At 57.1% G+C, this 22,690-nt stretch overlaps 1 protein-coding gene across 1 annotated transcript in view; it reads left to right on the top strand.

The window, feature by feature from the left end:
• NTN1 (netrin 1) overlaps positions 1–22,690 on the top strand; it is an 84,275-nt gene that overhangs the window by 32,617 nt on the left and 28,968 nt on the right. The window contains exon 2 of the mRNA XM_071452904.1: positions 19,199–19,387. Coding sequence (XP_071309005.1) covers positions 19,199–19,387 — 189 coding nt within the window. The remainder of the gene's footprint in view (positions 1–19,198; positions 19,388–22,690) is intronic.

The following is a 22,690-nucleotide window of genomic DNA, read 5'->3' on the forward strand; positions in this document are numbered from 1 at the left end:
TCATTGACCTTGGGACTGCAGAGATGTCTCAGGGGTCAGCTGAGCCCACGGGCTGATGTCTTTCAGCTGAACCTGTGCCTCCCATTTATAGCCACGATGCCCTAAAAGGAGCTTTCCCAGTCAAATGGAGAGCCTCATAGGCTGCAGAAAAAATCAGATTGAGCTTTGCCAAAAACGCGGTGAAAGGCACAAGCTGTGGCAGGAGATGGGCCAGGAGAATTCTTTCCTCGATGTAGTCAAAACAGGGTGGCAAGGGCAGCATCAGCTCTGCCAACGACCCAGGGCAGGGCCTGGTGAACCTTTCCTACCCCTTCCTGAGGGGATGAACAGAGCACAGAGCATGGAGCAGCCCCTGTGAAAGGGATGAACAGAGCACAGAGCATGGAGCAGTCCCTGTGCTAAAGGGGATGAACAGAGCACAGAGCATGGAGCAGCCCCTGTGCTAAAGGGATGAAAAGAGCACAGCAGAGCTGACGTTGTTTCTGAGCTCTGGATTCATCCAGCGTTTACAGGCACGTTCAGCCCTGACCACTGAGCCGAGCTGAGCTGAGCCGAGCTGAGCTGAGCTGAGCCAAGCTGAGCTGAGCTGAGCTGAGCCGAGCTGAGCCGAGCTGAGCCGAGCTGAACTGAGCTGAGCCGAGCTGAGCCGAGCTGAGCCGAGCTGAGCTGAGCTGAGCTGAGCTGAGCCGAGCTGAACTGAGCTGAGCCGAGCTGAGCCGAGCTGAGCCGAGCTGAGCTGAGCTGAGCTGAGCTGAGCTGAGCTGAGCCGAGCTGAGCCGAGCTTGGCCCATGAGGGACAGAGGCACCCACCACCTTGGGGGCACAGCTGGGGCTCCCCAGGAGCTGCTGCTGTTCTGCAGAGCAGCTGGGCTGCACAAGCAGCCAGAAAAGCTTCTGTGGGAGAGGCTTTGCACATCAGCCCCTGCTGCAGCCCCTGCTGCAGCCAGGCACTCTGGAGCGCACAGCCTGGCCTCTCCCAGAGCTGCAGGTTGGTTCTGGGGCAGCAAAGGCAGTGGCAAGGCTGCCCCAGGCAGCTCTGGGTGGGCAGGGGGGTGTGGGCTGGGGTCTCCCATCCCAGGACAGCTCAGTGGCCCCAGGGGAGCCAGGAGTGGGCGAGTGCCGGCGGCTCTGGCCAAGCTGGGAACTGCAAAAGCTTTTCTGTCCGGAGGTGGGCTCGAGCTCAAGCCTGCTTCCTTTTCCCTGCCAAAGCATCTGCTGTCCTGCACTCTTCCCTTCCCCCTTCCCTGCAGCATTTCAGGCCATGGAAATGTTTGATGTGATCCCCCCAGCACTGCTCCCTGTGGTTGGATCCGCTGTGGTTTGACATCCCTCCTCTGGCTGCCTTGAGGTGACCTTGGCTTTGCAGTGTCCTTTCACACCAGAAAACCAAAATATTGCATTTCAGCATTGCCCAGACGGGTATTTCCAATGAGCTAACAGGAAAAGGAGCAGTTCTGCACAGCTCCACCACCCCGGATCTGGGAGCAGCCCCAGCTGGTCCCAAGCTGCTTTAATGATCAATAATTTATTTGGTGGAAGTGTCCCCAGCCAGGTTGGGATCCTGCAGTCCTGGGGCCGGTGGGTCTGGGCCCTGGGGTGATCCCTGCTGTCCAGCTGTGGTCCCCGGTGTCCAGCTGTGGTCCCTGGTCCAGCTGTGACCCTGTGGTCCAGCTGTGCAGCATCACCAATGTGACAATGGGGTGTAAGAGCTGTGAATGTGCAGTGTCCAGAGAGGAGCCTCTGAACTGCTCCAGGTGCAGCAGATCCCAAGGGCAGGACCTGAGGTGCCAGCACGGGAGGTGGCTGTGAGGGAATCGTCTGTGCTGGCCACCTGGCCACTGCAGGGTGACCCCTGAGGCAGCTGGGGATGGAATGATGCCACTTGCCAGGTCAGACTGGGTTTAAATGCTGCTCTGTCTGTGCTATCCCACTGAACCTCTGCCATGGGTGGCACGGCCTGCAGCAGGGTGGGGGCTCCCCTTCCCTTTGACCCCCCTCAAACCCCTCCTGGATCAGGGCTCAGGAGGCTCCTCCAGCTGCTCCTGCCGTGCCCAGCTGGCTCAGGCATGGGGAGCCCACAGCAGGAACCCCTGTGGCCCTCCAGGACAAGGGACAAGCAGGGATCTCCTCCTGGCTGAGACCTGCGGAATGAGGAACGGCAGGGAAACCACGGGCACAGCAGCACCAGTGCTGGGCTGTGTGTCTGAGCTGCTCAGCACCCTCATCCCAGCAAAGCCAAGGTCCCATGAGCCAGATCAGGCCCTTCCCTGAGCGGGCATTGTGATGGAAAAGCTCCTGAAGGGCCTGTGAAGTCACTGAGCCTGACTCTGTGGCCACGCTGGAATGCACTAACCAGGAGTTGTTTTGAGGTCAGAAAGGAATAAGTTGTTTGCAGACAATTGATGTTGTTATTAAAAACATCCACGGCACAGAGGAGGGGGAGGGAGGTCCTCTTTCCTGTTTGGGAAATAGTTTTTCACTGCATCCATCAAACGAAAGAATTCTGTATGAAAAATTAATTTAGAGAAAAAAAAAATTCTGGGGCACACGCGCCTGAAAATGAACCACAGCAGGATCAGAGGTTTGGCTCAGAGCTACATCCCAGACTCAAAAGCCAGATGAAAACCCAGGACTGCTCCCAGGCTGTTGCTGGAACTGAGGAAATGCAGTTTCCTTCAGAGAAATGCAATCTCCTCTCTGTAACTTTTGGGCAAAATTCAGGAACTGCAGCTGAAGCCCGGAGCAGTCTCCCACTGAGACAGACTCGGTGTGAGCCTGGAGCAGCAGCTGGGCTGCAGGAAAGGGGGGATCACCAACAGAGAGCAGGAAAAACCTCTGCGATGGGGGGACTGGGCTGCCACCCTGCCCCACGTGGGGAATGTCCCAGCAGCCTGTCCAGCCCTGTCCTGCAGCACTGGGATGTCACCTGAGGTGTGACCTGAGCAGAGCCACCTCTCATGGAGCTGTCCCACCAGAGCCAGGTGACCCTTTCAGCATCCTTGGCAGCCCCTGGGCGCTGGCACAGGGCAGGCCTGGCACAGCTGTCCCTGCTCCCAGCCACCCTGCAGGGTCACACAGACCACGGGAGGGACAGCAGGAAGGACACTCTGGGCAGCAGCCAGCCCCTGCAGTGTCCCTGGCAGGTCAGCTTTGAGCTTTGGGCGTATTTGGGGATGGGAATTGGCGGGCACATGGCTCAGGTCCTGCCCGTGCCCATGGCCCTGCAAGCCCCAGCCCGATCCCTCCTGCAGGGTGGCCAGGGACCAGCACCGCGCCCCCAGGACAGGGGGAGCCTCCCCTCATGGCCTGGGGCTGCCCAGGGCCGCTCCAGGGACACGGTGGCACAGCGCAGTGTCTGCACAGGGCACGTCTCTGAGCATCCTCCTCACCGTGGCCAGCGCTGTGCTCCCACCCTGATTGCAGGGAATGTCTGCAGCTCTGCGGGCCCCTTTGAACCCAGCCAGGCCGGCAGCCAGCGCTAATTGCCCGTGATCGCTAATTAAAGGGTCCCGATAGAATCTGCCTGGCAGGCACAGGAGCGCGTGGTGGCCCCGGTGTCCCCAGGGCAAGAGAAGGTGGCGCTGGGACACTCAGGGCTCCATCACTCCCTCCCTCCTGCCCTCAGGCGCTGCCAGCACCATTGCTCGGGGCTGGGCTGGTCTCTCTGCTGGCAGTGACCCTGGGGACAGCTGGGACCTGGGCTGGTGGCAGTGGCTGCAGGGCCACAGCCCCGTGGAGAACAAGGGGCTCGGAAAATGGGGGTGTTTGGAAAGGGGGCACAGAATCCTGCACTCCCCCAGGGAACCCACTCCTGGGCATTCCAAATGAAAAGTCAAGGCTTGCCCACAGCTGAAGCAGCCTTTGCTGCCCTGCACAATGTGCAGCTTTTTGTCTCTGGGTGCCCCTGCCAGGCTCCTCTCCCAAGACCTGCCCGGTTTCCAGGAGTGCTGCCCCATCCAGGGATTTCCCATCCTCCTCCTGCAGTCCTGCTCTTCCCTGGCCTCCCTGCCTGGGAGGGAAGAGCAGCAAGGGCCAGGCTGGCCAAGGCAGTGTCCCAGGCATGTGCAGGAGGCCGATCCCAGCAGAAAAGCTGGGAAATCCCTGTGTTTGACCAGCTTTGATCTGCATTAAATCCCTCCGAGACAAACAGCAACAGCCTTCCCGGGGCTGTGTGCTTTGACTTGAAGCCATCAAAGTTTGCCCTGAGCGACCCTGAAAAGTGAGCAGGCAGCTGCAGGCTCCTGGCTGGGCAGGGAGGAGCTGCTGCCGTTCCAGGTGTGTCAGCCTTGCCTGAGGGAGGCTCTGGGGTCACATTTGGACTCAGGACTGAGTAGGTGCCTGCCTGTTTCATCCTCGGTGCCCCACAGCACCTCGGGGCTGGAGGCAGGAGCTGTGTCCTTCCAGGGTGTCCTGGCTGCTGGCAGTGTGTCCATACCCACCCACTCCCCCTGGCCTGCACCACCCGGCATTTCTCCACCCAAACACTCGCTTAAGGCAGCCTTGGCTCAGAGTCCCTGCCCTACAGCAGTCCCATGACCCAAAGAGATTTGTGTTTCCAGCCCAGAATTCTTTCAGTAGGAGCCTCACACGTCTGCTATCCACAGCCTTGGGTGCAGGAGCAGGGAGGGATGAGCACACACAGGGAAAGGTGGGCACTCACATGGAGGGATGAGCACAGGTGGAAAAGGATAAACACACACATGGAGGGATGAGCACTCACATGGAGAGATGAGCACACACATGGAGAAATGGGCACACACAGAAAAGGATGAGCACAAATGGAGGGATGAGCAGACACAGAAAAGGATGAGCACACACAGAGGGACAAACACACACACGGAGGGATGAGCACACACAGAGGGACAAACACACACACGGAGGGATGAGCACACACAGAGGGACAAACACACACAGAAAAGGATGAGCACACACGGACCATGAGCTCCTGGACATGGTGCATGTGAGGAGCACAGAGCTGCTGAACCAGCCTGGCACCCCCAGCAGCCCAGAGCTGTCCTGGGGGAGCTTCCAGCCAGCACAGGCCACGGCTGCTCACTGGGGAGCAGCAGAACAGAGAAATGAGGGGACACAGAGAAACCCCATGGCAGTCCCAGGGAAAGCAAGCAGGGGAGGTGCCCCGTTCCAGGCGGGTGTGACCCTGGGCTGGCAGCTGCTCCCTCCAGGGGAGGATGAGGCCTCAGATGTTCTGGTGCTGGAGTCAGGATGCTGAACACGGGCAGTGCAGGACGGTCCATTCCTGCATGGGTCGTGCTGCTGCACTCTAGGGAGAGCCCATAGGGGATGCTGAGCCCAGCCTGGCCTCCCTGAGCTCACTGAGCCCAGCACTACCACAATCCACATTTCTGCCCAGAGCTTGTTACAGAAAACCATTAACAGTAGCACAGCTGCCCTGATAAGGCAGGATAAGCCTGTCAGCTTTTGATAAAACCCCAATCTCCAGGAAAACAAAACACACCAGTGCCTTGTCGGGGTGCCAGGACCGCCCCGCCTGGCGCGGGGGCAGCAGGGCAGACAGCTCGGCCCAACACCTCCCTGGAATACCCGATAACAACGGGATGTCAGGCTCATCAGCCCGAGTTTTCCTTCCCTTCAGATGCCCCGATAGTGTCCCGGAGATAAGATAGCTCTGTTTACCCAGGGCACGCAGCAGAGCTTTGTCCGCAGCCCCGAAGGTGCGAATATCCCTGAGCAAACACAGCTCTTCACACCTGTGCGGCTTTCCCAAAGCCAGCCCGGGTCCCGGTGGCTGCGGGATGGGAGCTGGGTGCTCACCCTGTCCTCCACCATGACCCGAGCTTGGACTGGGCTGCAGGATTAGCTGAGCTTTAGGGAAGCTTGGAAGCAGAACTAAAACCCATCTCTGCTGAGCTGTCCCAGCTGGAGCTGGGTTTTTATGTCACTCTGCAGATGCACAGACAGTTCTGGCTCCTTCACCCAGAGCTCTCCGCCTTTGTCACAACAAAACCTTCCCAGGGTCCCTCTCCCTACTTCCAGAAAGGGAAACTGAGGCACAAGGGAGTTAGGCCAAGCCATGGCAGGGCCTTTCCTGCATCCTTGGAGCATCTCCTCTCCAAGGACGGGGCAGCAGTTGCTGAGCCCAGGCTGGGGGGCTCCCGGGGCAGCCCAGGGCTGAGATCTCCACCCCAGGAAGGTGCTGAGCTGCCAACAGCTCCCCTGAGCCAGCTGGGCTCAGACAGAAACCAAAACCCATCCCGAGAGCCCTCATCTGTCAAGCCTGGCTTAGTGTGCGGCACCTCGAGTGGCCAGGCTGAGGTTTGTCACTCATGGGAGCTCCCAAAGCCACCGGGAGCTCCTCAGCCGGGGACAGACACGGGCTGGAGCAGCTCCCAGAGCTGCCAGAAATGGGTCACAAACCGAGGGGACCGTCCCCCTGGAGCCTCCTCCCAGGGCTTGTGTCCATCCTGGGACTTCTGGGAGCTGCCTGCAGGATGAGGCACTTGCCCAGCCCCAGGGGACGCTCTCCAAGGAGGTGTCACCCTCTGGCTGGGGATCGCCTGCTCCTCCTGCCACAGGATGTGGGGTCTGCGGGTGTGGATCCACAAGAGGCCATGGTGTCCTGCAGAGAGGAGGGAAGGCAGCACCAAGCCAGGGCTGGGGACAGGACAAAAGGAGAGGGATGCAGACTCCAGAGGGAAATCTGCAGGAGCTGGCCTTCAGAGAGGTGGTTTTAAAAGGAGAATGATGCAGACTCCAGAGGGAAATCTGCAGGAGTTGGCCTTCAGAGAGGTGGTTTTAAAAGGAGAATGATGCAGACTCCAGAGGGAAATCTGCAGGAGTTGGCCTTCAGAGAGGTGGTTTTGGTGCAGTGGCACCGTGGTGGGGATGCTGCTGGGTTTGGGGAGGGATGATGAGCCCTGGGTTGTGCCCAGCTCGTGCTGGGCTCTGGCAGCAGCCACAGGGTCCCTTCGGAAGCGGGGCTGGCTGGGGCTGGTTTAACAATTCCCCTGGTCCTGCTCCAGAGGAGATTGGGAAATGATCTGGGGTTAAAACAACACATCACGTTCCTGAAGGCTGTTTGTGAGGAGGAGCCCAGCACAGCCCGACCTCACAGAGGCTGAATTGGCAGGGAACGGGCACGGGAGCAGCAGCACTTTGAGCTGGGTCTGCTCTGGGGGAAGCACAGCCTGAGCTGGTTTAAAACCGCCTGCTTTGCTCTCCCCCCTGCCTGGGGGAAACATGGCCAAGATTCCTGGCTCCCTGGGGCACCGATGGAGGCAGAGCTGGGGCTGTTTGTGTCCCTGTCCCTCCCCTGATGGAGGCAGAGCTGAGGCTGTTTGTGTCCATGTCCTTCCCTTGATGGAGGCAGAGCTGAGGCTGTTTGTGTCCCTGTCCCTCCCCTGATGGAGGCAGAGCTGAGGCTCTTCTGTTTGTGTCCCTGTCCTTCCCTTGATGGAGGCAGAGCTGAGGCTGTTTGTGTCCCTGTCCTTCCCTTGATGGAGGCAGAGCTGAGGCTGTTCTGTTTGTGCCCCTGTCCTTCCCTTGATGGAGGCAGAGCTGAGGCTGTTTGTGTCCCTGTCCCTCCCCTGATGGAGGCAGAGCTGAGGCTGTTTGTGTCCCTGTCCTTCCCTTGATGGAAGCAGAGCTGAGGCTGTTTGTGTCCCTGTCCCTCCCCTGATGGAGGCAGAGCTGAGGCTGTTTGTGTCCATGTCCTTCCCTTGATGGAGGCAGAGCTGAGGCTGTTTGTGTCCCTGTCCCTCCCCTGATGGAAGCAGAGCTAGGCTGTTCTGTTTGTGTCCCTGTCCCTCCCCTGATGGAGGCAGAGCTGAGGCTGTTTGTGCCCCTGTCCCTCCCCTGATGGAGGCAGAGCTGAGGCTGTTCTGTTTGTGTCCCTGTCCCTCCCCTGATGGAAGCAGAGCTGAGGCTGTTTGTGCCCCTGTCCTTCCCTTGATGGAGGCAGAGCTGAGGCTGTTTGTGTCCCTGTCCCTCCCCTGATGGAGGCAGAGCTGGGGCTGTTCTGTTTGTGTCCATGTCCTTCCCTTGATGGAGGCAGAGCTGGGGCTGTTTGTGTCCCTGTCCCTCCCCTGATGGAGGCAGAGCTGAGGCTGTTTGTGTCCCTGTCCCTCCCCTGATGGAAGCAGAGCTAGGCTGTTCTGTTTGTGTCCCTGCTCCTTCTGGGCTGAGCAGTTTTAATCCAGATTTAAAAAGCCTTTGACTCTTTGCCGGGCTGGTTGCGTTATCAGCCTTGTGCATTTTGGGCAACCTTTGCTCTGAATGAGCAAATTCTTTCAGGATCTGTTTTGCTGTGGCTGTAACACTGAGATGGCTGATCCCTCCTGGGGCAGAAATGTAGGAGAGCTCGTAGGAAAATGTCCTGGAGGATCACCTGCAGCTTTGGGGTGCTCAGCCCCACCACTGCCCTCCTGTTGAGATGCAGGGTTCTGGTTTTACAGAAACACAAACGAGAGCAAGTTTTACAGAAACTGATGAGAGCAAGCACTTGGGGACTGGGATGAGGATTTGGGGATGTGAAAAGCATTCCCTCAATGTGCAGCAGCTCAGAGCTGCCCGGAGCTTGTCAGGCTGGACAAAAGCACCGAGATGTGGGACAGAGAGAGGAGAAATGTCCTGGAAAGCGCCCCAGCCCCAGCAGCTGAGGGAAGCTGCTGCTGAGATCGGGACCAGATAAGAGGGAAACCACAAGGGCAGAGTCTAAGTGGGTAAATTGTTCCCAAGTGGATTCCCCTCCACTCTAAATAAACACTGACACCCCAGGAGCACCTTGGGGCTGGGCTGGGGGCAGAGCAGGGGCTGAGGGCTCTGGGCTGTCCCTGGTAACCCAGGGACTGCAGGGTGAGCTCTCCCACCAGCTCCTGCCTTTGAATGGCATCTGGATGAGTTACGGGATGCAAACAATTCATTTCAAAGGATTGACAATCTCAGGAGACTGGGCCTGGATGGTGAAATTAAACAAAGCAAGCTGATGACAGGCTGGTATCATCTCCCAGAGTGAAATAAAGGGTTCACTTCTTGACTTTTCCCTTCTTTAAAAAATGAAGGAAAAAAAAAAGTATTAAACTCTTTCCAATTGGAGGTTTATCTACAAACCTTCTGCACAACACCTGGTTTGCAGAGAAAATCTCCTGGTCAAATCTAAATCAAATCCTGGTCAAAGCTTTTGCTGCATGTTTTAAGCTGCACCAGGGAAAGTTTAGGCGAGACATTGAAAAAACTTTGTTGCAAAAAGAGTGGTTGGGCATTGGAATGGGCCGCACATGGAAGTGGAGGAGTCACCATCCCTGGAGGTTAAAAAAGCCTGGATGTGGCACTCAGTGCTTTGTGGTGTAGTGACAAGGTGGTGTTGGGTCACAGGTTGGACTCAATCATCTCCTAGGTCTTTTGCAGCCTTGTTGGTTCTGGAAAACTGTTCCTGCACTGTGCCAGCACTGTGCCAGCAGGACCTGGCTGTGGGAGGAGCAGGACAGACAGGGGACACTGTGCCAGCAGGACCTGGCTGCAGTGCAGGACAGACAGGGGACACTGTGCCAGCAGGACCTGGCTGCGGGAGGAGCAGGACAGACAGGGGACAGGCTCTGCCCATGGCACAGAGCAGCCTGCAGGTGAGGTGCCCTGGAACTCCATCCCAGCACTCAGAGCTGGCTCCTGGTGAGGCTGGCTCCTGGTGAGGCTGGAGGCCCCTGGTCAGGCTGGCTCCTGGTCAGGTTGGGTCCTGGTGAGGCTGGCTCCTGGTGATGCTGGAGGCTCCTGGTGATGCTGGCAGCTCCTGGTGATGCTGAAGGCTCCTGGTGATGCTGAAGGCTCCTGGTGATGCTGGAGGCTCCTGGTGATGCTGGCAGCTCCTGGTCAGGCTGAAGGCTCCTGGTCAGGCTGGCTCCTGGTGATGCTGAAGGCTCCTGGTGATGCTGAAGGCTCCTGATGATGCTGGAGGCTCCTGATGATGCTGGCAGCTCCTGGTGATGCTGAAGGCTCCTGGTGATGCTGGAGGCTCCTGGTGATGCTGAAGGCTTCTGGTGAGGCTGGAGGCTCCTGATGATGCTGGCAGCTCCTGGTGATGCTGAAGGCTCCTGGTGATGCTGGAGGCTCCTGGTGATGCTGAAGGCTCCTGGTGAGGCTGGCTCCTGGTCAGGCTGAAGGCTCCTGGTGATGCTGGAGGCTCCTGGTGATGCTGGCAGCTCCTGGTCAGGCTGGCTCCTGGTCAGGCTGGCTCCTGGTGATGCTGGCAGCTCCCGGTGAGGCTGAAGGCTCCTGGTGAGGCTGAAGGCTCCTGGTGATGCTGGCAGCTCCCGGTGAGGCTGAAGGCTCCTGGTGAGGCTGAAGGCTCCTGGTGATGCTGGCAGCTCCCAGTGAGGCTGAAGGCTCCTGGTGATGCTGAAGGCTCCTGGTGATGCTGGCAGCTCCCAGTGAGGCTGAAGGCTGATCCTGGTGATGCTGAAGGCTCCTGGTGATGCTGGCAGCTCCCAGTGAGGCTGAAGGCTGATCCTGGTGAGGCTGAAGGCTCCTGGTGATGCTGGCAGCTCCCAGTGAGGCTGAAGGCTCCTGGTGATGCTGAAGGCTCCCGGTGATGCTGGCAGCTCCTGGTGATGCTGAAGGCTCCTGGTAAGGCTGAAGGCTCCCAGTGATGCTGGCAGCTCCTGGTGATGCTGAAGGCTCCTGGTGATGCTGGCAGCTCCCAGTGAGGCTGAAGGCTGATCCTGGTGAGGCTGAAGGCTCCTGGTGATGCTGAAGGCTCCTGGTGATGCTGAAGGCTCCTGGTGATGCTGGCAGCTCCCAGTGAGGCTGAAGGCTGATCCTGGTGAGGCTGAAGGCTCCTGGTGATGCTGGCAGCTCCTGCTGATGCTGGCAGCTCCCAGTGAGGCTGAAGGCTGATCCTGGCACAGCCCCAGAGCAGCTCTGGCAGGGAGAAGGCCCTGCTCCGTTCTCAGGGCAGCGCTGTCCCCGCGCAGCGCTCCGAGGAACCGAGGGCAGTTTCCAGCCCATTTCCAGGCGCTCGGAGTCCAACCGTGTGTGCTGCACCAGGGCAAGGCCGGCTTTGTGCTCCCATCCTGTGTTGAGTAAGAGGCTTTTGTCTGGGGAGAAAACGCCTTGGGTGAGAGGCTGCCACAAATCCCAGCATTGCAATGCAGCACAACGGGCCTGCGGGTTCCTCCTCCACCCCACGGCTGCTGATGGACCCTCAGCTGCTTGGTGGCTTTGGAGGAGCCCTGCAGGTCACTGGACATGTCCCCCAGCACTCCAGCAGGGAACACAGAGCTCAGCTGGACCTCGAGGGCTGCCAGCAGCTGTGTGCCACGTGTGCTGCCTGGCACTGGGGAGAGCCTCCCTGCCCAGAGATTGTTCAAATCTGGCTCCAAATCCGAATATCTGCGAGCTGTAAATCTCCCAGGAACAAGTCTTGCTCTTGCCCCTCCGATGCTTCCTGTGGGGCCAGAAACTCCATGAGCACAGGCAGGAAACAGCTCGGGAGGTTCTGGTGCTCCAGCCCAGGCTGGAACCAGCACATGTGGAAGCAGTTATGGAGATCTCTCCCTCCATGAAGTGAATCCAAACCTGGGTCAGACCCCAGTGCAGCAGGTCAAGCTCCCCGTGGGGTGTGTGGCTGTTGGGATCAGCTCCCGTGGCTCGCGGGGTGGAGGATGGAGGGGCAGCCTCAGTGCCTGCGGGGCAGAGGCTGCTGGGTGCTCTCCAAAGGCACCTGGAGCTGTTGGGAAGAGTTTTGGTCTCACCACACTGCAGAAAGTTGGTAATTGTGAGTGTTGATAATTAACCCTCAGCAGCTGATCTGACAGCACTTGTGCTTTCCTCTTTGGGGCCTGTTCTGTGAACAGCTCTGGACTTTCTCCCCGGACCTGCTCTGAAAACCAGACAGCACATTTTGGATGAGGCTGTGCCAAGCTGTCCATCTGCTGTCCGCTTTGGATGGGCACTGTTTGATCTGGCTCTGGGTGCTGATGGGCAGCTGGTTCACCAGGACATGCCTGGTTTGCCCCTGTTCTCCCTGGGGTGAGGGCAATCCCAAAACATTCATGGCTTCAAGCATCTGCCAAGCTCTGCTGCTCAGCATTTGCTTCTCCTCCCCACTGCCAGCCTCTGCTGGAGCTCTCCCTTCCTGCTGCTGGGCCTGGCAATGTCCCTGCAGGGCTCCACGGCACTCCTGGGGTGATGGAGGGAACCTCAGGCAGGAGGGACCAGGGTGGCACTGCCGCACTCAGCCCCTGAGAACCCACCAGCAGCACAGCAATCCCCTGCCCCACCTCCACAGGCCTGGTTTGGGGCTTGGTTTGGGCAGTGAAAATCAGATTTTCGGGGAATTCAGCTGCAGAACCCCATCAGCTTGGACCAAATGTGCCCCCATTTTTCAGTGACTGAGAAATGCAGCCAGCCTTGAGCAGCTCATCTTAGAGACAGCAACAGGCACATCCCTAGCAGAGAGCAGTGTTTTTCTTTTTAAGCCTTGGCTTCAAACATAAGGGCAATAGATTTTCTTTAAGGAAATAAATCCCCAAATTTGTTAGGGTTGGCACAGCACAGGATTTTTCGCTCGCCTTGTTTCTCATTTCCAGCTGAATCATTTTAGCAGGGACTTTTCTAGAAACGCTCAGCCTGACTCAGACACCCAGTCTCAAACACTTCATCCCAAACACTGGGTCTGGCTTTTCTTTATGGAAAAGAGAATGGGGGTCTTATCCTTGGCAATCCCAGGCGGGTGTCAATGTTCTGTTAGCAGTGTCAGTGCCACAGAGAGCTGTTACACTTTGCAGAAGCAGCACTGACAGCGGGACATGTTCAGGGCTCTGTCCCTAAGGCATGAGGGGATTTGGGAACTGCCAAAGTGGGAAGTGAAGGGCACTTGGGCTGTGCGGCCTCCCCAGGGAGGCCCTGAGTCACTCTGATGACATCTCCTCCACAGCTTTTCCACAGAAACACCATTCCTGAGGATTTTCAGGCACGCAGAAGAGTTCAGGTCCCCAGGCCTTTTTGTGCCGAGGGGGAGATGTCCCCAGAGTGTCCCTCCCCAGGCTCCTGCTCCCTTGCCCGTCCTGCACTGGCAGTTTGGCTGCTCCTGCTCTCAGGTGGAGCAGGGGCAGAGGCATTTGGGTTGATGAGGAGTGATCAGAGTGTGAGGGGCTCTCTCACCCCAATGGGGGTCCCAGCAAGGCCGGGGCTCTGCCTTTCCTGCGCTCCCCCGTCCCCACTGGCTGTTCTGCAGGCCAGCTCTGTGGCTCTGGCCCTGGGGGTGATGCTGGCCACAGCTGCATTTTTGTGGTGTGTGCACACCCTTCCCTCCATCCCTGAGCTCTGACTGGCAGGAAAACCTGGGTCTGGTGCAGCCCTGGTGTCTGCCCCTGGCAGCCACAACACCCCCTCAGATTTCCCCTCTCCTGAGCCACCCCAGCCAACTCCCAGCCTCCTCTTACTCACACTCAGCTGCTCACCCAGATGGATTTCCCTGAGCAAACCTTTTTGTTTGGTGCTGGCCAGCTGGGGCTGGGGTGGGTGGGAGGGCATGGGGATGCTTTTCCTGTGAGCAGAGCTGGATCTGCCCTCAGTCCATGGGGCTCCAACCTCCTGGGGCCACATGTGGTGACTCTACTCTGCAGGATTCCACCACTGTTGTTCATCCTTGCTTGGCCATTCTGCTGCAGCAGGCATGGACAGAAACCCCCTCCCAACCTGGGGTCACCCAAACCCCCAGGAGATCCCTGCAGGGCCACACCTGGAATCACTCCTGGGCACAGCCCTGGCAGCCTGTGCTGGACAGGTGGGGCCCAGTGACCTGTGGTGCTGTGAGAGCTCATCCACCACTTCCAGGTTTGTGCCCAGCTGCTCCAAAACCCGAAACCAGTTGGCAGTGGCCTGAAGGGACACTGAAGGGACACCCTCCTGCTGAGGACACCTGCAGGGACACTGTAGGGACACCCTCCTGCTGTCTCCATGGATTTCTCTCTACGTCCACTGGCTCTGGCTGCTTCACCTCTGCTGTCCCTGTGGCTGTTCCCTTGACCATTGTGGTCCCCTGAAGATATCTCTAGGGATTCTCTGGGAGCAAAGCCCCCCCAAGATGGGCATGGGCAGGGGGTCCCTCTCAGGGACTCTGCATGTCAGGATTTCTCCTGCAAAAGAGAAATAGTGGCTCAGGCTGAGCTAGCAATTTTCTGGGAAAAGAAAACTTGTTTGGGAAAAGGATAATTTTAAGGAGACTGAGACTGTTCATAAATTCAAGTCAAATTTAGAGATTACTTTCAGTCTCTGGATTCTTCCATCCTCCCCTTTTCCTTCCCCCCTCCCCCGAATTATTGTTTGCAAAAATTAAAACAAAATGTTTTGGGGTTTTCGTTTGTTTAAAAAGCAATTTGCATTTTAAAAATTGCCAAAATATAAGCTTTGGGAGGGTGGGGTCTTTTGAAAGGGCAGCATTGTCATTGCTGAATGAAAACCACGGAGAGGAATTCGTCCTGGGAGACGCAGGGCGCTGGGGACGTGGTGGCAGCACAAAGACCACAACCACAGCTCCCAGAGCACAGCCCCAGCCTGTGCCTCCATTCATGGCCCTCCTTTGCTGCTCCCACATGGAAAATCCTGCCCACCTTGACCTCCCGGAGGGATTCATTTGACCGAAATGAGTTTGGTTTTAACACGGAGAAGATTCTGCGATGTTTTCTCCGCCTGGCTCCAAAGCACAGCTTTCCTCTTCCCCTCCTCAGCCTTTCCAGGTTTTGGAACATCTGTGTTTAAATGAAATCTGCTTACCCAGAGCCGGGCCTGGCAGCTCAGGTAGAGATGCTGTGATGGAGCTCTGCACATCTGGGCACAATAAAGTCAGGGAACAAAAGGCTTGTGAGGTCCTTGGCAGAGGAAGGGAAGGAAGAGAGCAGGAGACAGCAGGACTGGGCTCAGTGGAGCAACTGGAGCCAAAACCATTCCTCGCAGAGCCCTCAGCACCTGGCCAGGTTCTGCTCATAGCTGGGCCTGCAGGGGTGCAGGGGCGTCTTCTCCACCAGGTGTAAAGCAGAGCTTGAGGAACGGACATGATGCCAGTCCTGGGGGGTGATTTTTATTACAGCCCTCAAAGGCGTTCATAGAAAGAAAAAACGGGTTGCTAAAGAGCCACTTGAATTCAGGGAAATTCAAACCAAGAAGCAGTGGCAGAAAATTAAAGCCAGGCCAAGTCATGTTAGGAACAAGGCAAAAGGCTCCAGCACAGCGGGGGATTAACCTCGGGCCGAGCAGAGGAAGGGCGGGAGCCGCTTCCCCAGCGCCTCTGCCCAGGGAAAACGTGCCCAGGGAGCCACAGGCCCCGGGGGCATGCACGGATCTGGAGCGGCACCCAAAACCTCCCCGACCTGCTGCTGGGGCCAGTGGTGTGCCCAGGCAGTGCCCACACTCTGCCCCTCCAGAGAGATCCCACCAGGCATGTCCCAGCCCTGTCCCCACAGGGGCTCTGTGACGCCTGCCTGGGACATTTCTTGCATTGCTCCAGTTCCTGTGTCCCTGTGTGCCATTGTCAGGAGAAAAGGGATGGGGATTTTCCTTCAGTCCCTCCATCCCTGTGTGCCATTGTCAGGAGAAAAGGGATGGGGATTTTCCTTCAGTCCTTCCATCCCTGTGTGCCATTGTCAGGAGAACTGGGATGAGAATTTTCCTTCAGTCCTTCCATCCCTTTGTGCCATTGTCAGGAGAAATGGCCACTCCAGCCCAGGCCCTCAGGGTGGACACAGGACACAGTAATTGCAATTAAAGCCGTTCTCTCTAAGTTTGGCCCCTTTTGACTGCAGAAACAGGTGGATCAGGAGGGGTGGGTGGTGGAAAAGCAGCCAAGTGTATGGGCAGGGAGGGAATCAGTGCCCAGCTGTTTCCAGCTCTTTCCATGGTGCCCTGGGAGTGGCAGGAGGAGACAGAACCAAGGCTGAGCTGATGGAGCCAAAAAGAAGCTGAGAGGTCCCAGTGGAGGGGTGGCTGTGGCTCCTGGATGCCTGTGGGGAGCTCGAGGGAGGCTGTGCTGGTGATGGAGCAGGGCTGGAGCAGACCATGCCAGAGGCTGTGCTGGTGATGGAGCAGGGCTGGAGCAGACCATGCCAGAGGCTGTGCTGGTGATGGAGCAGGGCTGGAGCAGACCATGCCAGAGGCTGTGCTGGTGATGGAGCAGGGCTGGAGCAGACCATGCCAGAGGCTGTGCTGGTGATGGAGTGAGGCTGGAGCAGACCATGCCAGAGGCTGTGCTGGTGATGGAGTGAGGCTGGAGCAGACCATGCCAGAGGCTGTGCTGGTCATGGAGCAGGGCTGGAGCAGACCATGCCAGAGGCTGTGCTGGTCATGGAGCAGGGCTGGAGCAGACCATGCCAGAGGCTGTGCTGGTCATGGAGCAGTCTGGAGCAGACCATGCCTTCCCCAGCTCACCCTCTGCCTCCCTGGAGGGTTCATCCCCCAAGGCATCCACAGTATTTCGGTCGTTGACTCTGGATGAGGACAGGGTTGGCTGTTTTTAGAAGCTCCTTGCAGCTTCTTGTGAGGTTCAGCTTCTTCCCTACTTCAGGATTTTCCTGTCCCTGGGACACCAATGGAAAACTGATCCTGGGAGCAGAGCTGGGAGGGAGGAGCTCTGCACACTCCACTTATTCCTCCACATTCCTGTGCAGCTCTGCTCTGGTGGCACCAGTGGAAATGTTAGCAAAGAACTCGAGAAAATCCCCGGAGTTCTGTTTTCCTGGCTTTGCAAAAACATTTCTGCTTATCAAGCAACCCAAAGAAATGTGAAGATTTTCACTCACTCTTCGTGTGGGCTCAGCTTTGAATTTTAAAAAGGGATTTGCCAATGCAATCTTGCAAAATACTCCAGTGCCAAGTCCAGCTCTCCTAAAATACAAGTTTTAGGAGGAGGTGAGCTTTCATTCTCCTGGGAAAACATGAATTTCTGACAGATTTGAGGGAGAACTAAGGCTTCTGTGAGGCCATGCTGCTCCCTGGAGAAATGTCCTTTCATGTCGATCAGCAGGGACCAAATCCTGTGGTTTGTGGCACCAAAGGCAGAGCTGCTCCTGAGCCTCAGTGCTTTGCATGATGGAGGTGTGCCCACAACCTACAAGAGCCTTCAGGCTGAGGGATTTTAATATTTTTCCTCTGTTTGAGCCGTGCCCAGGGCTGTGCCATGGGTACAGGTGCTGCCTTGGGGTTAGGTGTGGCCAGGAGATCATTCCCTGTGTCCCAGGGAAGGCTCTGCCCGAGGGCAGGAACCAGCCCTGAGTCCTGCACCTCCAGGAAAAGGGTTCAACCTCGCTTGGTCACCTCTGTAAAACAAGGGCTGGGAGCTTCAACCCCCACGTGCTTCCCAAAAGCTTTGCCAGTGCATTCTGCAGGGCAGGAATCACCTCTGAACCCCTTTGTGTGGTGGATCCGTGGTGTGGGCCGGGGCTGCTCAGCACGTGTGGGGTGAGGAGGAAGCAGAGCTGAGCAGCTGCTCCAGCAGGGCACAGCAGGCCGCTCTTCCTGAGCTTTCCACAGAGGGGGAAGCCTTGAGGGGGGACACACAAGTGCCTGGTGCGTGCTCCCGTGCTGCTTTCGCTGCTAAAAGCGCAGCTTCAGCACATGTGGGAGCGGGCCAGACCTGAGCCAGCCGTTCCCTCTGGAGGCAGGAGCGCTGCCTCCGGCTCCCTCACGGTTGGGCCCTGGTGGGGAGATGACAAAGGCTCCTGCAGGCTGCTGGGCTCATCCCAGGAGGGCCAAATGGCGGCTCAAAGGCTGGCCCAGCTCTGCGGCAGGAATCTCTGTCCCTCACGCCTGGCAAGGCCGCTCCTGTCACCATCAGCACGTCGGTGGCCGCTGCTCCAGCTCTGCCAGCCCCGCTGGGGACGTGAGGCTGGGCCTGTCCGTGTCAGCCGGGGGAATTGCGATGGCAGAGCACGGAGACAGCGGCTCCATCCTGCTGGGGGCGTGGGGACGGGGGTGCTGCTGCTCTCCCCTGAGCTGTCACGGCGTGCCTCAGCCGGGGATTGCTCCTGAGAAACACTCCCTGGGCTGAAATTTGATAATTAAGCAAATACAGCGTGGCTTTGTGTTGGGAGAGCACCATAAGGTAAACAGGAAGGAATGAGGGATTAAGACGTCTCTGCTCTGAGGGAAGGTGACGAGGCCGGAGCTGTGACACCTCCGTGCCGGGGCGAGGGGCCCAGCTGCGGGCTGGCATGGCACAGCTGCATTGTTCAGGGGTGAAGAGCAAATAAAAGCCACGGGAAAAGAAAACAAGCTATAAAATTCTCAGCAAAGCACAGAGCCCCGGCAACTGCGTCCTGATGGCCCCGTGACAGCTCTGGGGAGAGGCGGGCGAGGGGTCGAGCGTTTGAAGTCCCAAAGTTGTGCTTTGCAAAGGCCCCCTGCTAAAACAGGCCCGGTGTTGACTTTAGGCTGCATATGGTGGAGGAATTGGACAGCTCAGTCACAGCAAGCAAAGCAGGGGGGCGCCTTTTGGAACTTGGCTAAGTGGGTGTCATCCCAGGTGGGATGGGGGATGCAGGGGCAGAAATGAGGATTATCAGCATGGTCAGGGCTGCAGGTGAGTGGCAGAGCCTGCGGTGTGGAAAGCTGAGGGAGAAAGCAGCTAGGAAGGTCTTGGAATGGTATCCAGAGCTCAAAGATGTGTGTGTGTCAGAGCTGGGAAACTGGGAAGGTCAGGCAGGTGATGATGGAAAACCCTTCCCACAGGGACCAAGGGGGTTCCCAAGGTGCTGGGAGGTGGGGGTCCCTCAGCAGTTTGGGGACCTTTGCACTGAGCAGTAACAACACAAAGTGAGAGTGGATGGAAAGGGAGATGAGCAGTGCTTCCATGGGGAAAGTGCTTGTGAGAAAGCTGAAGGTGCCACAGGGGTTTGTGTGTCCCAACCATGGATGGTCCCCCGTCCTCACAGTCCCCTGTAGCCCCCTCTGAGATCAGGGAGAGGCAAACCTGTAGTTAATGCAAGTCAGGGCAGTGAAATGTGGCCTTGGCAACCTCGTCTTGCCCTCCAAAGAGCCGTGAGGGCAATGGCCCATAGCGATGGGCTCACAGGTGAGGATGTGAGTGAGCAGCCGGCCTCCCACAGCCACAGTGCCACCAGGGCCTCCCACCCGTGACAGGGCACCCACAGAGGGGTCGGCAGCAGCTCCCCGGGGCTGGCACCTCCCTGCTGGGGCACAGATGGTGACGTTGTCCCCTCTTTGCCTCTCCCAGCCTGCAACTGCAACCTGCACGCGCGGCGCTGCCGCTTCAACATGGAGCTGTTCAAGCTGTCGGGGCGCAAGAGCGGCGGCGTGTGCCTCAACTGCCGGCACAACACGGCGGGCAGGCACTGCCACTACTGCAAGGAGGGCTTCTACCGCGACCTCAGCAAGCCCATCTCCCACCGCAAGGCCTGCAAAGGTACGGGGTCAGCCGAGGGTGGTGGGAATGCCACAGTGCTGCTTCCCCAGCGCCTCCCGCAGCCCCGCGCCCACAGCTCTGCCACTGGCCCAGCTCCTCCCGCTCCTCCCTCTCCCAAACCCGGCTGAAATTGCTTTTTTTGCTGTTTAGAATGGCTTTTTTTGCTGTTTAGAATGGCTGTTTTTGCTGTTTAGAATTGCTTTTTTTGCTGTTTGGAATGGCTTCCCATGCCCCCACGTTCCCCGCTGTCACCTCTGCAGCCTCCTGGTGAGGACAAGGCCACCCACGTCCCCTGCCATCACCTCTCCCTGCTCTCCCCAGCCTCCTGCTGAGGATGAGCCCGTGGAAATAGAGGTCCTCACTGCTGAGGAGGGCTTCAAATTATTTCAGGGTTTATCACTTAGAAATGGTGCTTCATCTGCTCCTCCCTGGTCATCACCCTGCCAGGGCAGAGGGGCACAGAATCCCAGGTATGGGTGAGATGTAGAATTCAAATCAGCCTCCCCCAAACCCCGTCTCCAGCTCCCACCCTTCAGGCAGAGCTGAGCCCACGCACAGAACTTGTCACTCCTCCGAAAGAGGAGAGAACAGAAAAAGGGGAAACGGGTTTATTTTGAGCTCGGAGTATTTTGAGGTTTCCTCATGTGGCCGTGGAGGCGAGCTGGGATTCAGCTGGGGTGGGAGCAGCAAGAAGAGCAAATCCTGCAAATGAACCCTTTTTACTCTCAGCTGCTGCTGGAAGAGATGGAAATCCTGAACCTGAGGTACAGTGAGAGGAATCAAGCAAACATTCAAAAGCCAGATTAGAAAATGCTGGGGTTTCCCACAGAAATGCTCAGCTCTTGTCTCTCTAAAGACTCGTTTCAACAAGAAATGGAAAGCTTTTTGCCTTCAGATTGGTATTTTTGGCTGGGAAGTTTGAAGTCTCCAACATTTTCAATTTTTTTTTTTGTTTTTTGTTCCTTACTGAAAGCAGACATCTTTTGCCATAGCAGAAAAGCAATCCCCTTTTCAGACAGTCCTACTCTCCCTTTTGAGCCTTGTAAAAACAATTCCAATGAGATATTTTCTGATATCTCCCAGGTGCTCATTCCTGCTTTTCCCAGCTCACCTCCGGAGCTGTTCCCCTGTCCTGTCTGTCCCTCCTTGCTGTCCCCTGGCCCTTCAGTGTCACTGACAGCGCTGAGTCCTGCCCCAAACCCGGCTGGGTGGCACCTGCAGGTGGGAGACCTCTGCATCGTTCCGTGCCTCAGTTTCCCCAGGCAAGCACTGAGAAGACATCACTGGCCTCTGGAGGTTTTCAGGCTGAGCTCCCCACTTGCAGGATCATTCTCTCTATTAAATCCTCTTTGCAATTGCTGCCTTCTCCTGCTCTGCCTCCTGGAGCCTCTCCCTCGCTTGAAGCTGGAGATGGCCAAATCTCAGCTCTCCTCCAGGCGGGTTGGTGACAAATCTGCACCCATCAGAGCTGCCAAACGAAGGTTTGTGGTAACTGTGCTGGACATGAGTGTGATTTCCCAGCCCTGAGGCGTTTTGGGGGGCCAAATCCACCATCCCTACAGCAGTGAAATGAATTTCCCCTCAGCATCCCTTTGAAAACTCCTTTTCCCGAGCTCTGTTTGTCACACAGTGGGGTTTATGTTCCCTCTGCTTTTCCCTCCTGACTTGGGGCTTGTGCTGAAATCATTGTTGCAAATGGGCAGATTTAAACCCAATCCTCCCATTTAACAGCTCCAGCCACCTCCCCATTGATAACTACATTCATTTACCATCTCCCCAAACCAACACTCCCAGAGCCTTATCCCCTCCCACTGGACGTGGTAAAAATTTAGGAATTAACCATCCTGAGCTCCTGCCACCTCCCTCATCACTGCCTGCACCCAGCAGAACCATATTATTTTCTCTATATTTTCCTCGATAAAACCTGATTCTTTAATCCATCACATCACTCTGATCATGCCCCACACATAATAAATTTAAATAAAAGCATCTCAGAGAGCCCTGGTGCCTTGGGAGCTGCTGAGGAGCTCGTGGCTCTCACCCACCCCAGCAAGGTCTCGGCTGATCTCACAGCAAAGGCTCCATGAAAGAGCTGCCAGAGGCATTTTTTCATTAATTCAACTCCATTTATTCAGCCCAAGTGACACATCCAGCTAAGCTGCCTCTCCTGTGCCTTGCATTCCTCATCTCCCACTCCATCCCATGCACGAGGTGCCTCCACTCACAACACATCCAACAGCAGCAAATTAAAGAGGCTGGAGTTGCATTGTTTGAAATGGTTGGTTTGGGTAATTATGCAAAATATGACATTGCAGAAATGCTTGCACAATGTCTCCTTCTTTTTAACTTGGAGCAAAGGAGAATTCCACAAACTTTTGCACGTGTTGCAGGGCAGGGGTGAGGCTCAGGCAGCAAAAGGTGAGCAGAAAGCAGAGCTGGGCAACACGCCCAGCTCAGGGCTGCTTGTGTTTCCAACAGCCAAACCTTTAATAGCTGATAAATAAAAGACTTTTCTAATGATCTGAAGTGGAGATGAGCAGTGCAGGTGAAGGCACAAGGAGCTGGGGTGTAAGGATGGTTTTCCCTGATGCTAACAGTGATCCAGCCATGCCAGGTGCTTTGCTCTGTTTGCTTCCAGTGGTTCTTGTTGCAAAAATGATAAAAGCCTGGAAGTTGTCAGTGGCCAGAGATGCCCTGGGACAGAGCCATGCCAGGCAGGCCGTGGCAAGGAGGCTGCAAACCGCAGGCAAAGGAATCGATGACAGCTGGAGCAGGGACATTACACGGAGTGGCAGTGCTGGGTGTGTGCCAGAGCCTGCCAGGCTGGAGCTGGCCATGCAGGATGTGGCTGCTCGGGGTGGGTGGCCAGGCAGGCCCTGGGACACCAAGCAGGGCTCCCCTGGCATTCCGGGTTCAGACTGCAGCTGGCTCCTGCCCCAGCCCTGGATCCCGGCTGGAGGAGCCCGACGGTGCTGCCGCTCCTCCTCCAGGGGGTGGGTGGGCTCATCCCGGCAGGAGGGGAGCAGGATGGATGCCCTTTGTCCTGGCACACACATCCCACCCCATCCTGGGCACACCCCTGGTGCGGGGCTGGCCCGAGAAGCAACAAAACTCAGGGTATGAGAAATTTCCATGTTCATTTTTCAGACTCGGACAAGGATGAATTGTTTCTCTTTTCTCCCTGGTTTTTGAGAAATCACCAAGAGCTCCCAGCACGCTGAAGCCCCGCTTCCAGCTCCTTCTGCTTTCCCTCTGCTCCAAATGATGTTGCAAGTGAAATTCCACATCTGGGTCCTGCAAACC

The sequence above is a fragment of the Agelaius tricolor genome, unplaced genomic scaffold (assembly GCF_023055355.1).
Source record: "Agelaius tricolor isolate 1412-34295 unplaced genomic scaffold, bAgeTri1.0.p SCAF_35, whole genome shotgun sequence".
NCBI lineage: Eukaryota > Metazoa > Chordata > Aves > Passeriformes > Icteridae > Agelaius > Agelaius tricolor.